The following is a 27,429-nucleotide window of genomic DNA, read 5'->3' as shown; positions in this document are numbered from 1 at the left end:
TAAATATGTTAAAATGTCTTCTTGTTATTTCTTTGTCTGGTCATTTAGAAGCAGGCGTCAGAGTTCAAATGTATTTTATTTTTGGTTATGAACCGACATACATTAGATAATGGAGAATCATATTCCCGTTAAAGTACGTGAGTGCAAGTGCAAACAAGATGGCTCATGCTTGTTCAGAATGCTGCCAGGGTAGACAGTAAAGTGCGCTAGCTACTTTAGCTTCATGCACACAGAAAAAGACACTGAACTTCAATTATAATGTCACAACACATCAAACTAACATAACAGGCTAACATAAATTCTCACAGCTATTGGACTGGAACAGTTAGCTACTATTGCAAGCAAGGTTACACAAGCCATGTTAGCAACAGGGTTTAGCTATTGCACACAAGATACAGGATAAACAACGCTTACTCTACGCTCCCACTGGAGGCAGATCTGCTTAAAGTGCTTCGAACAATTCAACAACAGAACAATTACCACAACAAAGACTGAAAACAGAACGTATGAATATACATAAATATACTTATTGTCACTATTGTAATCTTTGTCAGGCAGGCATAAGTTTTACTTTTCCTTCTTCTGCTTTTGCGATGCATTGTGATAATTAACCAAGCTTTGTTTATGGAGTTGAGAAGAGGAGGGATGGTGTGGCTGACCCGAGTGTTAGCAGCCCGGCACAACATTCATTTGTTCTTCTGGGCCTTTTGGGCAGATTTAGTGACCTTCCCAGAGGTCGGGGTCTTCTTCTCGACCCCCTTGATGACGCCCACTGCTACAGTTTGACGCATGTCGCGCACTGCAAAGCGACCTGGCAAGTGAAAAACATCCGAAAAATTAAGTTAGTTGTTTTATTTAGTTGTTATCTATCTTTGTTAGTCCAGAAACAGAGACGGTGGATAGCAAGAGGCAAAGAAACACCCTGGCATAAAATTGATTGTTACGTTTTAAGTAAAATGTAAATTAGATTTCCTACCCTATTATTGTATTCATATTCACCTTACTGATGTATTTTACATACATATAAAGCGTTTAGTTCCACATTACATATTAATTTTACTTTATACGTTTTAAGGCGCAGTTATAGTTATCACTGTCTGAATTCTCATGGGTGAAATTCAGTCATTTCAATCCTAGTGTCTCGGATTCTGAGAAACCTATAAAAAATCTTTCTCCATCACATTTTTGATGACTGGAAACTTCACTTGAGGGCGAAAGATTTCCCAATGTAGAATCTGTCTATATAGATTTGTTCTGATATGACAGAAATTCTCTGTTTTAGACCTATAAAGATTTTTTTGGAAGAGCCAGGTTTAAATCAAAAGTCTTTATTTCTGTTTTTCCTCTCTTTTTGTCTTATCTTTTAGTGTTTTTATTCAAACTGTTCAGGCAAACACAAAATACTCAAAAATAAAACTTTAAGCAAACATTATTAATTATTTTCATTTATGCCCACCATAGAAAATCTACTGCACTGAAACATGGTACAATATTCTTGTAAAAAGCACTTTAAGGAATGTTTACAGTGGTAGTGAACTTGGTAATAAAGTCAAGTGTTTCATAATAAAGACACTGAGGAATCCATAACTCACCAAGGGGAGGATACTCGGAGAAACTCTCCACACACATAGGTTTCCCTGGTATCATATCTACAATAGCAGCATCCCCAGACTTTAGGGACTTGGGATTGTCTTCCAGCTTCTTCCCAGAGCGACGGTCAATCTTTTCCTTTAACTCCGCAAACTTACAGGCAATGTGAGCAGTGTGGCAGTCCAACACGGGGGCATAACCAGCACTGATCTGACCAGGGTGATTCAGAATGATCACCTGACCAGAGGAGAAAGTGGATCAGTCAATAGTTTGCAATGTCGAAAAGCGAAATGTAAAATGAAAGTGGTCATTATTTTATTTCAAGAGTTATTTCAGCCTGCTTTAACCCATATAACCCATGTTGGTCTAAAATAATGTATTTAGTTTAATCCAGAGATGTTACATAATTTTGATTTTCAAAGTTGTTTTAGATGTTGCCATTTTTTTCATTGTAGACCATAACAGGCATACTATATATATATATATATATATATATATATATATATATATATATATATATATGTGTATGTGTGTGTGTGTGTGTGTATATAATATGTATTATTACATCATGAATTGTGTCAGAAAGCTTTATAACACTATAAAACACCAAACTAAGAGCTGTACCTGCGCTGTGAAACTCGCTGCCTCCTGTGGAGGATCGTTCTTGCTGTCACCTGCAACATTCCCACGTCGGATATCTTTGACTGAAACATTCTTCACATTAAATCCCACATTATCCCCTGGAAGAGCTTCGGATAAAGCTTCATGATGCATCTCCACAGATTTGACCTCAGTGGTCACATTCACTGGGGCAAATGTCACAACTAGGCCAGGTTTGAGAATGCCTGTTTCAACCCGTCCCACAGGCACAGTGCCAATTCCTAAATACAGAAACAGAAAGTGCACAATGGTAAAAGAGTGACATTTTTCTACATCTTCAAACAACTGTAAGTCATCTGTGGGTCACCCGCCTTCATGAGAAATGAAAAACGAGTGTGTTTCTAATGGAGACTCTTTCGGTTTGAGGGTCCTCTTACCTCCAATCTTGTAAACGTCCTGCAGCGGCAGGCGAAGGGGTTTGTCGGTGGGGCGAGTTGGAGGCTGAATGGCATCCAGAGCCTCCAACAAAGTCGTCCCGGAGACACTCCCATCCTTACGAGTGATCTTCCAACCCTTGAACCAGGTCATCTACAGAGAAAACATATTATAACCAATACATGTAGTTGGGAAGGTTCTAGATGTTTGGAACCTCTTAGGGGTTAGAAAAGAAGAAATTGTGACAGGAAAGGAAAAATTACGCTATATGTATTTTGATCTATTGAGTATATTAATAATGTGACAAAGCTGCAGTTAATCTGACACTGACGTTTGGGCTGGCCTCCAGCATGTTATCTCCATTCCATCCAGAGATCGGAACAAATGCCACTGTATCAGGGTTGTAGCCGATTTTCTTGATATAAGTGCTGACTTCCTTCACGATCTCCTCATAGCGCTTTTGGCTGTAATTGGGCTCCGTAGAGTCCATCTTGTTGACACCCACGATCAGTTGTTTGACACCCAGGGTGTATGCCAGCAAAGCATGCTCTCGTGTTTGGCCATTCTTTGAGATACCAGCCTCAAATTCCCCGACGCCAGCTGCCACAATCAACACAGCGCAGTCCGCCTGTATCGGAAGGAATTAAATATTTACGATTCCAAAACTACTTGGTCACATGTTAACATTATTTAATGTATTAACTAACACAAAGAAAAAATGTACATTTGTTACAGTATATTTGTCAGTTTATCGTGCATTAACTAACGTTAACAAACACAACTTCTGATTTTAATAATGCATTAGTATATGCTGAAATTAGCATTAAGTAAGATTAATAAATGCAGCAGAAGTATTGTTCATTTTTTAGTTCACGTTAACTAATGTTGTTAACTAATGAAGTGTTACCAATTACTTTAATGCATAAAGAGCAACTTTCAGACTGGTGTTGTTATGTGATTCCATACAAACCTGTGAGGTGCCAGTGATCATGTTCTTAATGAAGTCTCTGTGTCCTGGAGCATCAATGATGGTGACATAGTACTTGCTGGTCTCGAACTTCCACAGGGAGATGTCGATGGTGATGCCTCGCTCTCTCTCAGCTTTTAGCTTGTCAAGGACCCAGGCGTACTTAAAAGAGCCTTTTCCCATCTATGAAAGGTGAATAACATATATCTGTTTTTTTAGAGAAAAATCTGCAACTGATTTTTGTTAGCGAATGTTCTCTGTCATATAAGATTGTATTATTGTTTTTATGCAACAGTTATTTGATTGGACAAGCAGTGTTTTAACAGTATTGATATTTAGTCATACAGCATAAACACTTGCCATCATGTATCGCATCACTGGTACGTGCCTGAAAGTTTGATACTACTTTAGTAGGTGCAGAAACCCTTTAAACATTCATAATACAGGTCATACAGTCATGACAGAATATACTTTTCTGATGACCTTAAATGCAATACTTCATCATCCAGAGCTAAAATGCATTCAACCTTAGGCCAACTAATATACAGAGTATGCAGAATTATACATTTCTTCAAAAATGTTGCATTACCAGATGATCCGCTGCAGTGAATGAGAATGAGGGTGAGTACATTCTCAGAACATTTTAGGGGTGATAAATACCTTTACATTATTAGCATACTTTAAAGCCAACTCACAATCTGTGGTTTGCGCTGATATTCAGTAGCTAAGCACTCTCACTTGTTCGATATTGCTCAAGTAGGTCATCTTTCATGCAGCGGGTGTATCTGGATAATTTATGCATTAATAATAACACTGCAACACACTGTAGCTAAACCTGTTTAGTTTTGCCTATCTGCACTGCTATACCTCGGCGGCCTCCTTCTCAAACTTTTCAATGGTCCTCTTGTCGATTCCTCCGCACTTGTAAATGAGGTGGCCGGTGGTGGTGGACTTCCCTGAATCCACATGGCCAATGACCACGATGTTGATATGGAGCTTCTCTTTACCCATCACTGCGCTCTCATTGGGTTACAGTCAACCTACAACAGGAAAAAAAGGAGACTAAATAATTCATCATACAAATAAGTTATTTATGGCCTAATTGCGCTCAGATGTAGGGCGGCAAACAATAGCTCGATTTACTTTTAATTCCTACCATTTTCACCCCTTTTTGATTTATTTACAATACGTCAAATAACTTCTGGTGAAAGTAATTCTTTTATTTAATTATTTTGGAGATTAACTAGAAGTTCATTTTAATGTCATGCTAAGTATGCTAGGCTAGGCTACCTTATCATAGCAGTAGGTAATAAATCTCTGTTCGGGTTATCATGGATGTAGTTCAAAATTGTGATTGTTGTATAAATTAGTCATTTGCCATCTATAGGAAACTAGCGTGAGTTATTGTTGGAACAGCAATGACCTCTAAAATAAAAATAATTTAGTAATTACAGGGTAAATGTATTAATATTTTAAATCATTCGTAGGCTACTGCTGGTCTAAATTATTTAAATTCGGCCGATAAATCTGCTAATGTCACAGTATCCTTGAAAGCCTGTCCATGTTTTTTTTTTTTTTTTTGTTGTTGTTGTTGTTGTTGTTGTTTTTTTTCCCAGCGTTGTCTTGGTTACAACAAAGCAGCGCGGACCACCTGCAGTATGCGGCAAAACTTGACAGACAGTCTAAATTAAAGGACTAAACCGTTCATTTCAGTATTTTTTTTTTAGTATATGATCTCCATTTTAATAATAATCCACAGTCATTCCGATACTGACATCGTTCTGCACAAATATGACCTGGTTATGTAATAATATCATGCATGTAAGGCTACATTATGTAGAGATGCCACATCATGAAAAGCGCGTGCTTCCTGAAAGCAAAGCATGACTGTCTGCTGGCCAAAGAGCAAAGACGGCACTGGAGAATAAAGGGACATAAATGTTATTTCCACAACAGACCCTATCGGTTTCATCAGCGCCATGTTCTGTATTTTATCCTTACTGGAAATAAAACTCAAATACCGCACATCATGCATTATCAATAAAACCTCCGACCGCTTAAAAAGTCATTAAAAAGCAATATTATATAGAGAAAACGCAGAGAGGGAGTGTTTTTCAGGTGTCCAACCTTGGAGAGAGGCGCCTGTAGTCCAAGGCAGCAGGAGCAAGAGTCTCGACGCCGCTCTGCTGTATCAGACACCGCTGCCTCGGAGCCGCTGATGTAGTCGAGCCGGAGGATGGTTTAGTCCACTAGGGGGCGCTGTCCAATAAGAAGTGTAGCCTACATAACCATAGCTGGAGTAGGCTCGGATGCTAGGCTAGTAAGACTTTTAAATACGTGATGACTTCTGTATGCGGTCTTTCTCCATTCTTTTCTTAATCAAAATAGTCTTTGAAACACTTCACCCGGCCTCCATCATATACGTTTTATTTCAGAACGACCTTTAAAGAGACAGTTATGAAAATTCTGAAAATGTTATGATGGCATCCAACGACGTCCATAATGTGAATGTATGGAAGTGAAAGGCTGATATCAGCAGTGGGTTTCATAACTTCTTTTGTGCTTAACAGAACCAACTCAGTTAGGAACAGCTTGAGAGTAAATAAGGACATCATTTTCATTATTGTGTGTTTTCATTTTAGAAAATAAAATAGAACCCGATCACGAATGGACCTTGCACTGGACTATCCCTATAAATACGGATTTTATTGTTTATTTGTTCATCCAGACAATATTAAAAAGTAATTATTACAGACAAAGATAACGAATAACAATAATGAACTTTAATTATTTATTGCTAGAGGCTGATCTGTTTGTAAGCAAATTTCAAACGCTCAAGTTTTGATGAATTTTTCCACTGCTTTTTGGAACTTGTAAGACATTCTAAAGTTTATATATTTAATGAGGAGATAAGCGCCTGAACCCATCTAGGACCTACAAGTTGTCCATGCTTGCAGCTATACTTAGGCTATACAAGATTTACATGGCAAGAAAGGCAATAAGCCTGTGGTGCTAACTATGTAAATAGGTACACTCACTGTTTAATGGGTGATGGTGCGGTTATCATTATTACAGCCCGTTTAATCATCCTCTCAGTTGTTATTACACGAGGTGTCTTCAGCCAGTAAATAACATAATTCACAAACGGAATCCCACCGTACCTGCCAATAACTTTCCAAGAGCCCTGTATGTCAGCCTGAGATTTACATAAAACAAAAAAGACATCATCTGTGAATATGCCTCTGGCTTGGGCCTTAAGGGGGATAGGGGGACGGAATCAAAAAGCTGAGAAGAACTGTACAATGTAAATGGAGATTTGTAATGTATTTTTATTCCATTAAAAGATTTTCTATACCATAATTAAGTCTCTTTGTAAATGCATAGATTTGGCAAACAGTTACTATTTTAAAGCATGTACCTCACTTGTTGACATTAAATATACAAATAATACATATAAAGTACAATTTAAGTTTTGGCTGAACAACCCTGGTCTGATTTCTGATATTTTGCCTTGGTTTTCTAAAACTTTCTAAGATACTATTCCACAAGTAAGTGTTTTATAAATAAAAGACTAAATATAGGTTTAAGTAGGAGTCTCCATTGTTATCAGTGTTATGCGCATGATTAATTATGAACAAAGTGTAGCAGTCCAAAACACGTGGGAAACTTTAAGTTCTAAATTAAGAGTTGTAAATAGATCACCATCTGCGTCTCTGTAGAGCCATCACCCCTCAGATCTCTGTATGCTATATAAAGTCCTTCATATATATCTGATCCATGGAGCTGAGAGTATGGAAATGTGAGATTCCGTGGTTAATTATAAATGATATCTCAACGTATATATTAGCAAACACCCCCATAGCATATCGATGGCAAATAATCGTTTCGATAAATATTTCGAGATTTCATTGTGTGGGCTGGTTTTCCATACAGAGATAAAGCCCAGTGTTAGAACGGGAAGGTTTATGAAAGAATTCCTGCTGAAACTTCAGTCCGAGACCAGGGTTTATTTATATCCATAATGAGGTCAGAGAAACTCTTACAGCCATTGACATATGCTCGCAAGTACAATAAGCAACACTCCACTGTTGAAAAAAAAGAACAAATGTATTATTTAATGAGTGCTTAATTAGTGCTTAACTGTCTTCTTTTTCTTTTTCAGAAATATTTGAATCTTATTTTTGCCAAAAAACACAAAAGTCTCGCTGAAATCAACCGAATCACTCGACGCTGTGTGCATAAGTGCTTTCAGTCATCTCTAATTCGCTTCAAACTAGATTCTTTTATTGTGAATACACATGCAACAGTTAATCATTTCTATATAAATGTGTGAACTGTACTGCATTCCACTTCTAGCTAATTTTTTTTTTTTTTTGAATCTCTCTCTTATTCTCTCATCCTTGCTGCTCCTATGATTGGGTGATATTTTTATAAATCTAGGTCCTGAGGCCACCTGGGGAAAACAGCACCAAATTCAGGCCATGTAACAAACCCGGGCCGAGGAAAAAGGACTTCGACAATGATGCGTCATATCACAACTTTCCACAAACAGAAACAAAACACAGGTCATAACACCAGCGGCACGGCCATTTCATTCATCAAATCTGGATTTAAATGCTAAACTCTTCTTTTTTTTTTATTGGAAAAGGAATATCAAAGATATGGTAAGTACTTCTGCTTTCTGTGCCAAACCTTTTTTAATGATCCATTTGATTACATAACTGTAGGCTTCGATGGTTTCCTCATTGATGCTGATTATAAGTGGTTAGGAAAACACAAAAGAGATCTCTAAGAGTGGACCTCGTGACACATCTGATTAGAAAACTGCCAATTTCTCAGATCAGCGGGTTGTTGCTGTTTCAGAGGAACATGGCCAAACAGTGCAAGCTATTCAGACCTGCAGCACACAGAGCATTTAATTCACATTTATAATGTTTAGCGAGAAAAAACGAGCACGCCCTGCAGTTGCTGGAATACTCTTTATTATACATCAGTCAATCAGTTTTAAATGGAACTGCATGCTTCGGTTATGCTGATTGTCACTCTGACCAGCAGCTCAGCAGAGATAATCTACTTTCAATATGGAGCTACAAAATGCCATCTGTTAGAGGCTTCATATGGTCACACGTTACACTGAAATTTACAACGGAGCACAGTCCACACCAAGACAAACAGAAGGAGACAAAGTGTCTAGAGCGAAATGGTTTATAGTAAATCTTTATGATATTGGCAGTTTACGGTGCTTTTGCCTTGTTCTCCTTGTTCTCATTTGTTCGTTAATGACATTTATCTGCATGCATCGCTCCTTTTCTTTTCTTTTGTCCTGTGCTTCACTCGGTTCATCTCAGAAGCAGTAAGATGGTGACCTACTTGTAATTGTCAGGGAGATTAAACTCAGATAAGGCATCTATGTGGCCCAAAATGCTGGAGCATGGAACACTGTAACCGTTTCATTGCATGGATTATTTGAGATCCCAAAATTATTTATTTATCTAGTTAGGCTAGATTAAAAGAGAGAGAGAGAGAGAGAGAGAGAGAGAGAGAGAGAGAGAGAGAGAGAGAGAGAGAGAGAGAGAGAGAGAGAGAGAGAGAGAGAGAGAGAATAAAATTCCTTTAAATAACAAACACGTTTGCTTCAGGAAAGCTTCGGTGATAATATTCGAGTCTTTCAAACATTCAGTTCACATCATTTGGGAAATGTAGCCTATTTTTTCATCATTCAAACAGGCCTACGTAATGTCTATAATAGGCTACATTAGCCCCTAGTCCTTCTCTGATTTTAGCTGTTACTTTATGGAAGAGATTACTGACTTTCCCACGGTTGTCCGAGTCTCTTTCTCTCTCTCTCTCTCTCTCTCTCTCTCTCTGCTCCTTTGTGCGCGCGCGCTTGCCTGAGTCGCGAGCTCCGGAAAGAAGCAGCGGGTATGACGACGAAGGAGGAGCGCGCATGTGGGGATAAGGTTTGTTGAGCTGGTTACACTCAAGGAGAAAGACATGGAGACCTCGGAGAGAGGAACGACGACGAATGGTCTCACAAGTTTGTGATTGTTTGGTCGCGCTTTCTCACGTCGCGCGTAAGTCGCAATGAATGAAGTTCAGGTAGGTTTAAACTCGTTTGTCCGGTCGCGTTGTTTTCGAAAACAGAAAGATAAACTTCCTCACAGAAACTTCGACTGGTCGGGCTTCGTTGGAATCGAAGTCGTTTACAGCAGTCGATGGGAAAAATCTACTGTCAAAAAGAAGGGGTGTAAATATGGTCATGAGATGTACTTGAGCACCTGCTACCTTGAATAAATGCTAATTAAAAAAAAGTAATGTGGGACTATCGTAATATAGACCTGTCAGTTGGTCAACGGTGAGGCTAATATTACAAATAATATAATAAAAAGGAGTATGCAATTTAAGCACGAATATTTACGCTGAAATATTTTTAAAGTTTAGTATGAACCTCTTGATATTTTATAAGGAAAAGGGGATTATCAGAATTCCTTCAATGAACCATTAACTTAGTTTGGATTTTATTTAAAAATGTATTATTGATTACTTCTTGTAAGTGTGTTTGTGTTATATTTCCTATTAGTTATCCAGTGTTAATATTACTGTGGCGTTATGTTTACCCTGGTGGTGTTTGTGCTCTCTGTCCTGAGAGTCCTTGCAATATCCATTATCTGTGCTGTCAGTACATTTTAAAATAACAAAATATATTATATAGACTGCGTGTGTGTGTGTGTGTGTGTGTGTGTGTGTGTGTGTGTGTGTGTGTGTGTGTGTTGAGGGATAAATAGTTGCTGTGAATTACAGACTGACAGGTGTCTTCATTTCTCTTTCCTGTAGGTAAGAGCGGTTGGCGCTTCGTCAGTCACTCGTCGCTGTCTGCATCTGCAATCTCAGCCAGTGTAAATGAGGACCTACCATGCTCCTGGATAGACGCTTCTTTTTTAGTCCCAGTTTTATCTGTTTTACTTACTGAGACCTTCAGATCTGTTCTTTTCATCTACGATCATGATCAAAAGTGAAAATAAAAGTGAACGGGCACTGAGAAGTGCATCTCCACACAGGAATGCTTATAAGTCAGACTTCCATTCCATCAAATGCACGTTTGATGGGAGCGCATCAATCAGCTCGACTTCACCCTTCTCCAATGGAGGCAGTGACTCCCGAGGCAGACCGCCGGGCAACAAAGTGAGCAAAATAAAAAATATATTTTTGCAAATGGACGGAAAACAGAGTCAAGATAGTCCCAATGTCAGCAAACCCATGTCACCCAAATTTCCACTGGATTCCCCCCCTTATAGGTCCAGCCTGAGTAGTGTTACAAGTCTAGATTCAGCCTCTTTTGAGGCACGAAAAACAGAGGATGTCTCCATTGACAAGGCAGCACTGGCTGAGAAGTTCTCAATGACCAGAAAGCTGTTTGAGAGTGGCCTTAAAGAGCAGTCTCCAACAGAGAGATCTGGCTCTTCAAAAGTTATCTGGCCTCAGCTAGTGGAGAGACAAGACAGAAAATTGTCAGTTACTGGAGAGAGAAATGACAAACCTAAAGAGCTAGAGAAACAGGCGAAAGATAGGGAGGACAATGAAAAGGGAAGAAGCGAAAGTGAGACACCACATAAGCTGAGTGTGTCAATGAATGCTGGGCCAATATCCAGACGTCTGGAGAGTTTTATGTTGGACAGTGATAGTGAGTCTCTGTCAGCTGCTCCTTCCACAGAATCCCATAGTCCCATTAGTCATTCCCAGTCACCCTCCGCAGCTAGCGACCATTCGGATCCCCCTTCATCACCAGATAGCTGTAGTTCCCCTACCTCTTATTCGCTATGGGCTGATTCTCCTGCTGAAACATGTTTGCCCAAGTTAAATGGTTCAGATTCTCACAGTACCCCTTTGAATGGAGTCTGTATGGAGAAGACATTACATAACACTAGTTGCACAGCTGAAGAACATATTAAGTCCTCAGAAGATAGAATCTCATCAGAACCCACTCTTGTATATACAAGTGAAAAGATCCACCACTTGTCTGCAAGGAGTACCACTAGTCAAGCATCTGTAGATGAAAATCCAGAAATTCAAGAGCAGCAAGGTGAAGGCAAGAACGCTGAGAAGGTTCCTGGTTTGGCCACGGTCAGAGCTGAGCTAGTGGTGGTGAAGACTGAATCATCTGAAAGCGAGGGCAATGAGGAGGAACACATTGAGGATGATGTTTTTGAAGAGGCTGGAAAGGAGAACCAATCCCCAAATCGCAATTCTGAGAGGGTGTTGACCAGCAGCGAGGAGCTCCAATTAACATTCCTTGGGGCGGAATCAAAACAGAGCATTAGTGAACATGAGGTGGAATGGAGGGCGTGTGAGGAATCTGTACAGACTGAAAGAGAGGAAGACCACAGAGGGGAGGGAAAGTTTCTTGAGGAGAACATAATGGATAAGGAAGACGAGGAGGAGGAGGAGGAGGAGGAGAAAAAAAACAATGAGGAAGTAGGTCTAAAGAAAGACCAAACTGAAGAGGAGGCAGTACTGGAGACTGTTATGAGAGAGAGTAAGCAGAGAGCTAGCAATGTTGAAGATAAGAAACAGCAGGATGAACAGAGAGAAGAAGAGGACGAGGAAGAGGATGAGAGAGTAGAGGAAGCATTGGAAGCTTTAGAGGAAGACAATGATGATCGAGAGATGGAAGATGTCTTAACAGAAAAAGAGAGGCAACAGCAAGATGATCAGGGATCAGTGGAGAAGAGGTCTTTAATTTGTGGAATTGAGAACGCTGCCTTTGTGGATGACAAGGACAACAGGACCTATTTGGAATGTCAAGTGAAGGAGGAATTCCAGGAATTTAAGGAACTTCCAGGACTCTCTGATGAGGAAGACCTCACTCCAAAGAGAAAGATCAAGTTCTCTACAGCACCAATCAAGGTATGTCTCAGCCAAACTTACTTTATATTTAGAAGACATTCTATATTCATATTTAGTGCTTCAGTGTGTTTATTATTCAGCTTTAGCATTTTTTTGTTGGTCCCTCTGAAATGGTTTAGAAGGTTTTGGTTCAAGCCTGAAGGAATTAGTCTGCCAGCAGTGACCCAAATCTGTGTTTGCACCTTTAGCAGATACCCGTGGCTCAGTTTGGTCAGCATCTCAGCTCTTACTTTTACAAAGCATGCACTGTCGCGGCTATTATTGGCAAGATCCTACTTGCTTTAAGGTATTCGGCACCCATGTCCTGTATTTGTTTCTCCCCAAAACAGAAACAAACGTTTCTTTTGGTATGAGGAAAACATTATCCTTGTCTGAGACTTTCATTATGTTATTGATTACGAATGGTGAGTTCATCAGGGTTCCTGCTACGGTGTAAAATACCATCTACCCAGAACCTTTAAGACAGCTCTCAACAAAGGTGCTGTCTGAGCTTGCACTACTTCAGGCATGTAATATCCTATGTCTCATGTTCTGACAGGTTTTTTTTCTTTCTTTTTTTGTTTACAGAGAAATGTGTCATTTAGTTCCATATCTTAGGGCTTTACCTCTGGTCTCAGCTGATATGACTCTCACACTTTGAAATTTTGTGTACTATAACGGTTAGACAAGACTCAAGGCTCACTGTTTATACGAACTGCATACAACTAATTGTAATTTTGGTCTCAGAATGCAGACTAACAAACCAACTGACGCAATGCACACAGCACAACACTATTTAAAAATTGGGTTTCTAACTTAGTTCATTGCTTGATGCAATGATCACTTAACTAATGAACTAATCAGTGGATTTGCCCAAATTTACCAGGTTAGTGGTATAAAATCTCTGCCATGTCTTATTTTCTAGTACAAATAACTAAACATTTATAAATCAAGAGACGTTTACTTGAAAAACCGAATTATAGAGCAGCCAGCAGAGTAAGAAAATAAATCACTTCTTGTAAAGTGTATGATTGGTGTCCTCTCTAAATTGACTCCTTGGCCCTTATCAGTTTTGTCTGTTGAATTGACTCGATCACTTTACTTTCTTCTGTCTACCTATAGCTGTTAGAGCATATTTGACTACCATCATACCATAGGTGAATGCCCCTGATCCTGTTGTAAAGTACTTTGACCATACATTAGTATGTGTATATATATATATATATATATATATATATATATATATATATATATATATATATATATATATATATTATTGCTAATTTCTTGTGTTCTCTTAATTCATTTATTTATTAGTGTTTTCACGTGTGCATTTGCTACCATAAACCTTCCCCAAACAAAAATAAATACAACACAAAATGTGATTAGTCATCCTACTTTGTCTTTGGCTGCAGGAAACTAATGCTAGTCAGTACAGATTTTCAAATTTTAGTCATAACAGATCAAAACAAAACGCACCACTCTTTGATCTTACTTCATCTGTCAGAGACTCGGCTCTGGGTTGCATCAAACAGAAAGTGCATTGTGCTGTCATTCATGTGTCTGACTTTGGGACCTCTTGAACATGAAGTGTTTTAAAAGCATCCTGTTAAGGGAAGGAAAGGTGTTCTGTCTTTGTCTGCATAACTGTATATGAATATAAATCATTTCATCGCCTGTCTGTACCATTTCAAAGCCGTGGAAGCTCTTGCCCTTGCATATTACTCAGAATATAAATTTATCAAACGAAGAAAGACATATTAAGTGCATTATAGTAGATGGCAAAAGTCCACTGTTTTAACTGCACAAAACCAGTCAATAACTAGAGGCTGTACGTGTTTGTGTGTAAGGGTGTTTCATTCCCCGTGGACCTTGCAGTTGTTCTCAGCACTCTTAAAAGATCTTTTAAGTTTGGAAACCAGGTCATGTATTTCTTCAGAGCCTGGCAGACTGAAGACGCCATAGATTTATAGTCTGGGTCAGAACACATACCAAATCAGAATACCATAGCTCAGTGTTTAATGTGTCAACCTCTCCAACATCCTTTCCTCCTTGGTGTGTCCTCCTCGAGCGTGTAGAGTAGGTCAGTGTCAATTTGTTTGCGGTGTATTAATAGAAATGGGATGAGTGGGTGGTAACTAACATTTGTCACTATGATGCATTTTCTCTCTAAATCAGGAAGGTTGGGTTTCCCTTTGTAAACATATTATAGTTTTCCTACATGTTTAGTTTCTACATAGTTGTTTGCCTAACCCTCAGGATGCGTCTGTTTCTGTATTTGTGGAGCTCTTGTGTTTACTCATCCTGTTTTCCATATATAGGATCAGCAGGAAGTGAGTTGCCTGTCTCATATAGTTTGTGAATGAGGATTTCCTTTCAACAGATGTTTGTGTGGGACATCTTTTGAACTATGGTGAGACAATGGGCTTTGAATATTAGCTCATAAACAGTTTTTTTTTTCGCTTCTAGACAAAATATGGTGTCTTCAAAATTCATCTTTAACACAAAAATACATACATACAACACATGCACACCAACTTGTTAACAGGTTTGTTTTTAATGACTTAATATCTTTCTTTATTGGAATAGTTTAGTATTTCGTTATCTTAATATAATAAGTTATTTTATTACAAATATAGGATTCAGGTTTGATGTCCGACCTGAACGCAGTGACATCTGTTGTTTTATCCTTATTGTAAGTCATAGTTCACTGACAGACTCTCTCAGTCCCAAAGAAATAGTCCTGTGTTCTTGTTAAAAAGCCACGGCTTAAAGGAGAGAGAGAGGGAGGGAGCGAGATAGAAAGAGACACTGTGCTTGAGCATGTTTGGGAAGAAAAGGACATTGTTCAGAGGTGCACGCTTACTCCATGACAACTAGAGTCGCTAGACAAAAGACAGTGGAGAGAGAATAAATGAAGGCAAGGAAAAATGGGATTGTAGTAGAAGGAAAAAAAAAAACATGAAAGGGAAGTATGGATGGAGTAAGCCAAAGTAAAGGGTATAAGAGAGGAAAAACGGTTACTTTGCGATGTCTAATTGATTTTGAGGCATGTGTTTTCCTTCTGTTTAATTCTACTGCTGTACTCAGTCCAAGTCTGGTGCCAGTATTAGGAATGCACACCATTGACTGACCTGCTTTTTAACTGCCTGTTTCAGCCTAAATAAGCAAGTGACAAAATGCTGTGGGCATGTAATTTAGCTAGCACCTTCATTAGGGTGCGGTCACTTTTACCTTTGTATGGTGAAGTTCTGCATGTGAAATGCAGCATCTCAAAAGCTATCTGCATCGGAAAACAATGTAGTTCAATGTTGAACGTACAAATTTGCCATTTTTACCAATATAGAACTCTGCTTCAATCATATTGACAATGAATTTTCTTTGACTGTAAAATTTAATAATGCTGCAAATTAATCATTTATGCGTTATTTGGAGCATGTCAGGAATGAAGAATTGTATTTGTCTTGTGATTCAAAGAATAGATACTGAAAAGGGGTGCAAAAACGTATCATAAAAGTGGTCTATAAAGACTGTTGTGCTGTATTGCAAGTGTTTTCTGCTTTATATGTGGAACCAGCCAACACTGAATTCATTATTTATAGGAAAATCTTAACTTCTTTTTTAACTCTTCTTGGCGTGTTGTTGAGAGAAATGGTCTCTGGTTTGTAAACGAATCACTCTTTGTCTCAGATGTTTTTGAAGAAATTAGCTGGTTCATAAAACTGGCGGGAATTAGTCCCATTTCTTGAGTTCAGCTTAATGAATGAATAATCTGTTCTCAGTTGTTAACAGCTCATTGAGAAAAAAAAAAAAAAAACATCTGGGTGTAATAACTTCAATTTATTTTTGTTCCTCACACTAAACATCCCTTCAGAGGACTGAAGTCATATAGACAACATACCATTGGACGTCATATAGACAACGTTTCTGGTGTTTTAATTGTGTTTTAAGCTTGGATGAGTTCATCAGGATGGGTTATATTGTGGTTATATTGCTTAATACTGAGAAGGTTTTAACATGTAAAGATGGACAGTCATAAAAAGAAAAATTTGATCTGGGTGGACTTTTTTTCTTATCTGAACATTATTTTACATTACCATTAATTGTGAAATCAGTGAATCACAGATTCAGCTATGTAAGGTAGGCCTTCATGTGGGTGTGCACAAGTGTGTATTTAATGTTTCCTCTTCTCCAGGTGTACTTTACCTTCTCTAATGAGGATTATGATCGCAGAAATGATGATGTGGACCCAGTTTCTGCATCTGCTGAGTACGAGCTGGAAAAGAGGGTGGAAAAAATGGACGTTTTACCTATAGACATTCAGAAAGGTTTATTTTAAACTTTTATCACAATATTTATTTTCCCTGCTATAAAGATTTGTGAGATGCCTGTTTTGTTGTGTAGGAAATGATGGCCTGGGAATCAGTATAATTGGTATGGGAGTTGGAGCAGATCAAGGACTGGAGAAGCTGGGAATTTTTGTAAAGACTATCACCGAAGGAGGTGCTGCTCACCGGGATGGACGGTAGGAATTTGTCTTTTGATTTGGACTTATGAAATAGACCGAATAAAACATTTTCTGTGTGATAGTGAACAATGTGAATAAAAGGTTATTCTGTTTTGTCTTAACAGAATTCGGGTAAATGATCAGATTGTGGAGGTCGATGGAATCAGTCTGGTTGGTGTCACTCAACTCTTTGCTGCTACCACACTGAAGAACACCAAAGGTCTAGTCAAGTGAGTATCACCACACCAAGTTCATAAGCATAATCACAAGCGTAAGCTATGAACTCACACCATTGTGTCCTTGATCAAAGCAGTTCACTCCACAATGATTTTAAGGGATTTTCCCTCTATTATGTAAGTTATGAGCATGCTTCACTTATCTCCTTAAGGAGGAAATATCAGGTAATAATTTACTAGAAATCTAATCTCATAGTCAGTATAATAGCAGCAATGGTCATAGTCCTAGAACTGCGTGAAGGAATTTTATGTCTTCCAATGCAGGTTTCTCATTGGCCGGGAGAAACCGGGAGTGGAGAGCGAAGTGGCCCGTCTGATCAACGAGACTCTACAACATGAGACAAGCCCTGAAAACCACAAGCTAAAAGATGAAGATCACCATGAACACAAAAATAAGCAGCTACAAGAAGAAAAACAGATTTCTCAAATCCTTGACCAACATCACGATGAACAGGAAGTTGAACCACTGTCTGAAAAGATTGTTGTGCAACAGGTATTTAACATATAAAGATAAGCTTGATGTCATGAATAAATGAGTCACTAATTATTGTTTGGCCCATATTATGACAGATACAGGATAAACAGAGAGAGACCATAAAGAAGCAGGGCTTGGAGGATACATCAAATGACTTGGCACAAGAGGTGTTTTCACAGCTGAGAAGCCAAGGCGTTGATCTACCTGAAGATATCGATCCTGCTGAGCTAGAACAAAAATTCAAGGAGGTATAATGTGAATTTGCACAAACAGTAACTTATTCATCATTGTGAAATTCTTATTTCTCACTTTAATTTTAATTTTATAGCTGCAGATAAATCACAGTGTCACAGTAACAGAACTCAGTCAGCTGAGAGAGAAGGTAGGATGCTTATAAAAATTTTATTTAGTAACTTGTCTTATCTGCAGAGTAATTTAACTTTTGTGTCTTCGCAATTTTAAAGCTGCAAGTAAGCGATGCCGAGCGTAAGTCTTGGGAGACTCGAAGTGAAGCTCTTGAAAGGATTGTGGAAGAGAGCAAGGAGCGCATTGAAAAGTTGGAAAAATACTGGCTTGATGCTCAGGCCCTCTGCAAATCCATCAACCAGCGTTTTAATGAAGCCCAGAGTCAGCATGATTCCCTGAAACTCAAATACAATAAGAGCATGATGCTTCTACAGGAGCATGAACAGAGGTGTGTTTGAGCATGTAATGTGTTGTCATAGCAGAATCTTTCTGGGAAGGCGGTTCTGGGAAATGTACTGATTGTGTAATTTGTGAAAGCCTTCATCAAGGTGAACTAATGCTCCACAGAGAAATGCATGAGACTAGACAATTGAGAAAAAGAAAAGAAGTGAATTGTCATGTTTTTTTGATGTTGGGGCTGTTCTTGACTTGTAGAAAAGCTGAATATGCAAGGAAAGAGGCGGAGCTGACCAGAAAACTGGAGCAAAGAGAGAGAGAGCACAAGAGCACTGTGAGGCAATTACAACACAAGGTAAAACTACAGCCTGTTTGTGTTAATCTCTAACATCTTTCTTGTCTCGTTAATATTTTGTGACGTGGCTTCACTGGGTGAATGATTGAATGTGTCACATATGTTCTGTAACTTGCAGAGCGGTCGACACAAAAAGGTGGCAAAAATTAGGTGGCACTTTTAGAAAAGCAGAAATACATTGTTCACTACAGTACACAGAACTTTCTTGTTCTGACTCTTCACAGAGTTAAAAATTATTTGTTATTAAATAGCATTTGATATTTTTTGTAATTTTTAGCCAACACCAAATATGAGAGTACAGAAGCAAGAGAGATCATTTTCTTGATGGCTCATTTGTGTGCGACCTTTATGTTTAGGGTTGAATGCAGCTAATTTAATTTAATTTAAGCTATTAAACGAATTGCATATATTAGTTATCCAGGCAAAAAGTTAAGAGCGTTTTCTTACTTATGGTTGCCCTAGTATAGCTCTAGAGTTACAAGTTCAAAACCCAGGGAAAGCAAAATCTGTAATCTGGAAAAAAAAAAAATCATCTGCCGAATGCATAATATTCAGTCATCATAAAAACAAAGATTACAGGATATTCTTGTAGCCCTATATGCACATAATACCTCCCTGCATTTCTCAGATAGCTTGTCTGGAGGGCCATACTGGATCAGACCAGCCAGAAGAGTCTTGCAGCCCTGCAGGAGAGAGTCAGCCTAGCAGTCCAACCTCCGGTTCTTCTGAAAGAAATGGACTATCTACAGATGACCTTCACTCTGGTACATGAGAGCTCGACCAGTCATTTAGTCTGTATAAAAGATGGTCAAACATATAGGACTAGCTGTAATATCTTACATTAGTTTATTTGGTGAGATTGTAACACCTTTTTTTTAGTATTTTGTTCAGAAACAGTTTAATCTGTTAAAGTTGTTCTGGTTTTGAGATGTTGGTGTATGTCTGTTTGTTCTCAGATGCAGACTGGGGAGATGTTCCTCAGACGGCTCGCCTGGACTGCAGTGCATACAGAGCCAAAGCCAAGCTGGCACAAGGATCTCAGCGCAAGCGGCCCTCCCGAAGTAAACTCAGGGAGTCTGCAAAAGGCTCACAGGCACCAAGTCAATCACAGGTGCGTTGAACCACAAACATTCAAAAATACCCTACAGGGTATCACTGCAGGACATTGTCGGTCTCAATCAGAAAGCTAATTCACACTTTCTTGACATGCTGATGCATCAGACTTCTTGTTTTGGGAAAAACAACAGTGCGATCTGCCCTGTCCTGGTTTTTTTTGGTTTTTTTGCTTATGCTTTATTGTACTGTATTGTGTTGACTACACGCAGCTCCTTATGGGGGAAATTGCATATTTTTACAAATGCATTTGTTAATTATGTACCACACATTTATGGCAACAAACATTACACATACTTTTAAATTGTTTATTTTTTTACAGAAAGAAAATATGAAGAGGCCTAAACAAAACTTAGTTTACACCAAAATGTGCAAAATCGTATTACACAGTAAAGTCATTTTTAAGAAAAGCCTATATTACCACTTCAAGTTCAAGTTTACATTTCACTCTAGTGGTCTTTTAAATGTTTTGTGATGAACATTTGATTAAATGTTACACAAATGCAGGGTTCTGTGAGTGACATTAGTTGCTCTGTAACTTCCAGTCAGGGTGATCGTTGTATTTACACAAAAAAACTGATTAATACATTCATACATTACAACTTCAGCCTGTATGTTTTGACTAACAATTTGAATAGAAAAATCATAATTGAGTTTTCTCATTTTTAGGAATCTGTCTGCATACAAGACAACAAACAGGAAAGAACAAACAGTGAAAGAAGGCGGTCTTACCTCGAGAGCCTAGCCATACCCATTTCATCTCTACAGTTTGGTCACAACCAAACACATGAACCAAGAAGTGAAGTCAGAGGTGATGTATTTATGCAGAGCCAAACACCCCAAGGAAGCAGCAGCACACAAGCCAGCCTGTCTCCACCTAAAGACTCCTCCACTCCCCAGTCCCCGTCCTCCTCACAGTCCTCCTCCAGTATGTTCCTCAACCTGAGAAACAAGAAGAGTAAAGGCAAGGAGCGCAGCAAGAGCAGAGCAAGCAGAGGTACAGCTGATTTCTTGGAGTACTTTTTATATATATCTCCTGCTTCCACTGATTATCTGCTTAGGCTCTTCAATATCAGTCTGAAGACTATGAGGAAATGTAACAGATATTGAACTGGTTTTTTGGGGTTTTTTAGATGAAGAGAGTGATGGTTCACCAACACGAAAGACCAAAAGACGATTCCCAGATTTCAGGTATGGCCTGGCTAGCAACTTCCTCTTGTGTGCTAAAATTACAGTAGGAAATTACAATTGGAGGAGATGAGCCACTAGTAGAAAAAACACTAATGGGACAAATAAAAAAAAAAACTGCAGTTAAAAGGAATAGTTCATACCTTTCACTCATCAGTCATCAGATTGCTGTACATTACTTCTCAGACATTCCACGACCAGACTAGAGTCACTTTAGCATGTTTAATCAGCAAAAACGATTTCAAAAAAGAGTCAGGGCTCTTATCAGACCTGACAATGTGTCTCTAGTGCCATTTGTCAGTGAGAATTGGCCTTTAGTCGACATTTAAGCTTTGTGTTATCATATTTGATAACATTCTTGATTTCATAGTGAAAGGCTTTTTCGATTTGTTCATTATATAAAGTGCCACTGTTTTCTCGCTACATTTCTTGCTACTGTTATGTCCTTTTTTGGAGCTTGAAAGTTTTAGACCCCACTGACATTTATTTAATTTTTTTTTTATTATTATTATTTTTAATACACAGTTTGGAAGGGACACAGGAATAACTTTTTTTCTGGGTGTTATTTACTCTAAAATATGCATGTGCATCATTTTTTAATTAAGCATGAAATAATTTTGAATATATTATTAAAATGTAACCTTGACAGACAGACATCTGTCTTTCCCTAATCAAGTAGTTAAGGCCTGAAATTGAAAGCTTTCTTCCACTTTCTTGTAGTGGTATCCGCAGATCTGGAGGCAAAGGCAAAAAACGGGAGAGCATCACACTGAGAGGATCTGTAGGGAGCAGGTGGGGATATTAAATCTCCTACATTAGCTGAAGTTAAATAGTTTTAAATCATTTAAAATGTTTAGGTCTTCTCTTTCAGCATTGACTCTTTGTTGTCCAATTTCAGAGGATCAGGAGAGTTACTGGATGAGTCCAGCAGCAATGTTTCCCCCTCTGGCTCTATCTCTTCCATCCCTTCCTGCATGCCATTTTCCTGGTTTGGGGACAGAGAGAAGGAAAAAGAGAGAGAGCGAGAAAAAGAGCGTTCTGCGTCCAGTGGCAGTCTGCCGCGTGCTCCTTCAGAGACATACATAGAGGATCGTCCAAACAAGGTGAGTAGGGTCCAGTTGAATTTACAAGTTGTTGTCAGTGATTTAATGCATGCATTTTAAGCGATTAATTAATTAGCCTTAAGCCATTTAAAATGAACTCAGTTTGCAAGATTTCAGTTGGTAGCATTCCTGGATGTCATTTAAAGTTAATATTTAAGCATCTCATCTCAAACATCTCATTGTAGTCGCTCTCTGACCCAAACAGGAAGTGAAGTTTTGTAATTAGACACATTCTGAAGACTGTACTGTATTTTTTGTTTTGAAAAGAGTTACAGCACAAAAGTCTAAAACCATACTGAAAATCTGCTATTTAAAATCTAATTTTGAGATGGCGGTAAACAAAGTGCCAAAATGTTGAGTCTACGCTGTTGTCACTACAACTTTGTGCAAAAGATCAGATGTTCTTGCTTCTATTGGGGCATTCTTGAATTGGTCCCTACTGTATTTAATTTTGCTTATGCAGAATGTGTTTTTATGAAATCTCTTTTAAAACAGACCAACCTCTCCTGGCCATCTCTTCTCTCTCACTCCTTAGATTTGGTACAGTATTCAGTTGGTACTTCAGCTAATGTATCTTTTATGTGAGGCCGGTAATATGCTCAGTTTATATCAGTTGCTACTAACACTAGTGAGCTAGTTTTTGGTGTGGCTTTGTTGAAAGATGAAATGCTCCATTGTAGTCAATGCATTCTTTCACAATATACCCTTTGGCCCACAATGATAAAGCCCAATCCTGTTTTGTAATGGAACATCGCCATGAACTGTTAATTTAGTGACTGGACATAGTTTTGTGCCCAAGAACATAACCTAGGGAATGATAGTTTTGATGGTTTTAATACTTCATTTAATTTAGCATTCATTAGTTCCACTAACACGTGATAGGGATGCATGATAGTAGATGTAGTGTGTGATAACGCTCCACTGTAAGCGCTTACAAGTAATACAGTGTAGTTTTGTGTTTAAACTGGTTTTGGTTTCTCCGCTGGTACAGTTTTCCAGGCTCAGCAGGTAATATCACCCCTTGGCACCAATACATTTTTACCACATTTAGTTCAAACAAGCATTCAAGAGAAAAAACAGAAATAAATAAGTGCCAAATACAGTAAATTATTGTTTTTAATATATATATATATATATATATATATATATATATATATATATATATATATATATATATATAAAATCTACACAGTAAACACACATTATGTTAACAAAAACTTTTATTTTGGATGCAATTAATCACAAGTTGTTTGCCAGCATTAATATACATAAATCAAATATTAATTTAATTTAAATTAAGATGTATACAATTATATGTATTCAGTATTTTTTTTTGCCTTTTACAACATTGATATAATTAAAATATAGATGCATAAATATTTTAAATACATTTCTGTAAACTTTGCACATTTGCTTTGCTTTCTTTTAACTTAACTTTCTTTAGGTTTTCGTTGTCACAGCCTTGTTTAAAGGTTTTTAGCGTGAAAGTTGAGGAACTGGTTAGATATTTGCATTTATAATATACGTGTAGTGGCCCTTAAGCCATTAGCATTATCTGCTTTAAAAGTGCATGCCAATTAGCATCCCATCCTGTATTTACCGTACATGGAAACGGTTTGTGAGTAACTGTTTATGTGTTTGTGTATGTTTACATGTGTATGTCCCCGTGTCCTACTTATTCCAGAGCTTGTCTGTTACGGATGACTCGATCGCAGGTAGTCCTCGCTCCGTGTTGGCGGGGTTACTCAAAGAGCCCCGTCTCCTCGGGCGCTCGCACACACACACCTTCTCCTCCTGCGAGGTGAGAGGCCGCGGCGTCGCCACTGCATGAGCTTGACCTGTAGTTCATAGTGAGCTATCGACCTATGTGTGTATATATGATCAGCCCTGAACTTCAACTTTTAGTCTGCGAGGTGTTTTGAAGAGGAGAGCGAGTATCTTCGGTGGAATGTGGCCGTCACGAGGGAGGAATGGAAAGAATGAGATTATACTCATAGCTTTGAGAAAGAGAGGTGATAGTTCAGCATGCGTGTCGCTCGGTTTCACTATTATAGTGTGGCCCAGGCCTGGTCAGTATCATGGATTTCTATTTACCTCGTGAAATTTCATCAGAAAACTGTAAATGTGATTCTTACTTGTGTACTGTGAGGCACAGGATATAGCAGGTTTCTCCGCTCTTAATACACCCAAGCTGCTGATCCTATGCTTCCTGACTGGTTCGGATCTTTCTGCAGTAAACTCTGTTATCTGTGTGTAGTGTATGGGTGTGGTTGTGAGCGAAGCAGCTCTCCGGTGTCATATTTATGTGTATGCTATGTGGAATTTCCCAAATGATTGCAACACTCTCCCTACGCCCTGTCGGTTAAATGATGCCACAGGTAACATTTTTTTGTGCTGTGTTGGGTGTGTCAGTATTTAAGCAATAGTTTATTACAATAAATCATTACAAACCTGTACGACATACTGTACATTCTTTAGTGGAACACAAAAGGACGAAAAATGTTTGTATTGCTCTTTTCTATAAAATGGAAGCATTTCATGAAATGTCTATCTCCAAAAATGGTCAGACAATGAATAAATCAAATGAGTAAAATGCACATTACTCATCCGTTAAATGCATAAATCTTAAAGGAATAGTTCATACAAAAATGAAAATTCTGTCATAAATTACTCGCTCTCATGTTGTTTTTAAACCTGCAAAACTTCATATACCTTTAGAACAAAAAGTAATTTTTTTTATAAAAACCAAGAGCTTTCTGACATGTTCAAAGGTGGTAAGGACATTTAAGTAAAATTGAGTGTTAACTGTTATTCTTTTGTATTGAAACACACCAGTTTCCTGTTTAATACTGCTCCCTTTACACAATCTGTATTGTTAAGAGTATATCTGAATAGGTAGTCGGTGATCTTAATCCTGTGCGAATTGCTCTTGTCTGTAATTTGTATAATAATAATTCCTCCACAAACGACCTACCGTATTTTGCCCGAGCACAGAGGTCCTGTGATAATATTAGACCCGTGTGAATGGGCATCTCTGTGATTTGGCCTACATTTTGCTCTGTCATATATCATTTTTATCTATCTTTTGCAAAAAAAAATGCAGGCTGCTAAGTATTTCAGTAATATTTTCTGGCGCTGGGTTGTATCACTACACACCATGCTACTATATAGTGAGCAATTTCATAAAAAGAATACTGAAAACCTTCTGTAGAAGAGCGAAGAGGAAAGATTAGATGGAGATGGATGACACATGTATAGCATCATGTGATAAGGAATGTTCATATATTTACGATGTATAATATTATGCGACCTGTTAGATAAGTCTGTAAATTCAAGTAAAATCAAGGCTTTGCTTATCCCGTGCGAATGCACCACCCAAAATTCAGATGTGGAGGGGTCATTTCTAAATCACACGAGGTCCCTAGATAATACTAATCCCATGCGAATAGGGCTTTTGTGCACAAAAAGCATTCTCATAAACCCCTGACATCACATGGACTATTTTAACATCATTTTATTAAAAAGAGCTGCAACAAAATATTCCGTCTGACTCGGTTCTTGATGTCTTCCACTGCTTCTGACCTGATTTCCTAAGTGTGCTCTAGATTCTGTCTGCCCTGGTAGGAGTCTGTAAACAGACCCTTTTTAATTCAGGCACACAAAATGAAACGAACGTTGGATAGAAATACGCCAAACACATGTAGGTTAGCATTTTTGCAAGGCAGAGCGGCGTGTTGCAGTCTTCCACAGCTTGTGACTCTTGTTTCCAGTTCAAACACAAATACAGTACGTAATTCTCCCTTTTTCAGGCTCTTAATGACGGCCCTCTTCCAGCAGCGAAGCAGTACATGTGGCAGAACCGCCCCCTTTCTGAGTGGACCAATCAGCAGGTCTGTCACTGGTTGATGGGCATGAATATGGAACAGTACATAGCACAGTTTACAGCGAAAGGTGTGGATGGGGAACATCTCTTGTGCATGGACAGCAGTAAACTTAAGGTTGGTCCTTGTGCCTTTCGATTCTTTTCTGATGCCGGTATTAATTCAAAATAATATTCCACTTAAATAATAACGTTGTCTTCCAGGAGCTTGGCGTTTCTAGCCAAAGAGATCGTTCCGCCATTAAGAGGAGGCTAAAAGACATGAAGAAGGCTCAGGAAAAAGTCGAAAAGCAGCAAGTAAAAAAAGAAAGAGAAAGGGGGAGAGAAAAAGAGGCCAAGAATAAAAGCAGCCAACCAGCAAACCTCGAATCAGCCTGCTGAGGTAGTAACAAAGTCAAGGACCGCAAAATGTGTACACTCACCGTCCCGAGCAATGATAGAAATGGAGCAGACCGTCTCACACACAGATGATTTGTAGACTGTTGAGAAAGTAACCACATGGGTGAACGCAGAGGTTTTCTGCCAGTAAAGCCTGACAGAACACTTTTCTTTTTTTTGCTGTAAATGTTTCTTTGATGAGCTTGTTATTAATGTCTCTTTTTGACACCACCCAGGAGTTAAAGAATCGATTCCTGTCTGTCACACTGACATTCAACTTGCATAATGGCACTTTGAGGACGTGGGAACTTAAACTAGATATCCAGAAAGAGTAGTTCATTGCCTTTAACTGATATGCTTGAGTGTTGTGAGTGTTGAGTGTTTTGGGACGCTGTATATGGTACTAAAAATGATTTTAAGGCTGTTCACCAGAGGGCGCTGATGTTAGATATCTAGCGGTCAGTAAAGATGTGTTTTTGTTGTTTTTAATAGAGTTAACGCCAAATGATCATGAGCCGAGCTGCTAGTGCACACTCTGCACTTTAGCCAAAAGTTAACTAACAATCCACGTGTGACTCACTCAAAGTGATGCACACACATTCCCAGGGTTAATAGAGCACACCAGGTAAGCTTCGGCTCCCTCTTCTAGTGTGCACTTTTAAGTGAGCACTTCACCACCCTAGACAGACTTCTTTTCTTTGCTTTTTTTTTTGGAAAAGAATCATCGTTTTTTTCTTCTTCTTCTTTTTTTATGTGTACTGTACATAACCCTTAGTGATGTACATTTTACTGCAGAGAGGAGAGCAATTCATTGTCTTCTGTCACAAATGATGATGATTTTACATGTGTATTAATAAATAAATATTTTACAACTACATATTTTTAATTTTTTTTATGTCTTTTTTAATGAATTTCTGTTTAATTTTCGGGTATTTGTTCATGCATCATGACACATGTAACATGTAGATATTAAATGAACTGTTAATTAAATTAAATTATCTTTCAAATTACACCTGACAAATTGATTTCGCATTTATTCTGATGATGCACTTTCATCTTAGCGGCCTACCTACATTT

General features: G+C 38.4%; 2 protein-coding genes across 4 annotated transcripts; one reads left to right on the top strand and one right to left on the bottom strand.

Annotated features, from left to right (window-relative positions):
- Window positions 1–57: 57 nt before the first annotated feature.
- On the bottom strand, window positions 58–5,965 carry eef1a1b (eukaryotic translation elongation factor 1 alpha 1b). Its single transcript, XM_043241044.1, has 8 exons — window positions 5,720–5,965; window positions 4,460–4,632; window positions 3,596–3,775; window positions 2,957–3,253; window positions 2,628–2,778; window positions 2,215–2,471; window positions 1,593–1,827; window positions 58–811 (listed from the first exon to the last, which is right to left on the bottom strand). Exons 2-8 carry the CDS (start codon window positions 4,601–4,603, stop codon window positions 687–689), a joined length of 1,389 nt encoding a protein of 462 aa, XP_043096979.1. The 5' UTR covers window positions 4,604–4,632; window positions 5,720–5,965; the 3' UTR covers window positions 58–686.
- Window positions 5,966–9,497: 3,532 nt separating this feature from the next.
- ppp1r9alb (protein phosphatase 1 regulatory subunit 9A-like B) lies at window positions 9,498–27,227 on the top strand. 3 transcript variants are annotated; one of them, XM_043237969.1, is made up of 20 exons: window positions 9,498–9,691; window positions 10,427–12,496; window positions 16,671–16,803; window positions 16,880–17,000; window positions 17,108–17,212; window positions 17,483–17,711; window positions 17,789–17,941; window positions 18,022–18,075; window positions 18,158–18,387; window positions 18,594–18,690; window positions 19,319–19,454; window positions 19,647–19,801; window positions 20,473–20,800; window positions 20,937–20,994; window positions 21,712–21,783; window positions 21,890–22,094; window positions 22,590–22,634; window positions 23,779–23,895; window positions 25,904–26,092; window positions 26,179–27,227. In XM_043237969.1, the coding sequence occupies exons 2-20, from the start codon at window positions 10,595–10,597 to the stop codon at window positions 26,353–26,355; spliced, it is 4,506 nt and encodes a 1,501-aa protein (XP_043093904.1). In that variant the 5' UTR covers window positions 9,498–9,691; window positions 10,427–10,594; the 3' UTR covers window positions 26,356–27,227. The 3 variants fall into 3 exon arrangements, with proteins under 3 accessions (XP_043093904.1, XP_043093912.1, XP_043093922.1); XM_043237977.1 differs by lacking the exon at window positions 22,590–22,634; XM_043237987.1 differs by lacking the exons at window positions 22,590–22,634; window positions 23,779–23,895 and having other exon boundaries at window positions 9,499–9,691.
- Window positions 27,228–27,429: the final 202 nt, after the last annotated feature.

The sequence above is a fragment of the Puntigrus tetrazona genome, chromosome 1 (genome assembly GCF_018831695.1).
Source record: "Puntigrus tetrazona isolate hp1 chromosome 1, ASM1883169v1, whole genome shotgun sequence".
Classification (NCBI taxonomy): Eukaryota; Metazoa; Chordata; class Actinopteri; order Cypriniformes; family Cyprinidae; genus Puntigrus; species Puntigrus tetrazona.
Note: the sequence above shows the minus strand (reverse complement) of the source record. Positions and strands in the feature narration are given on the sequence as shown.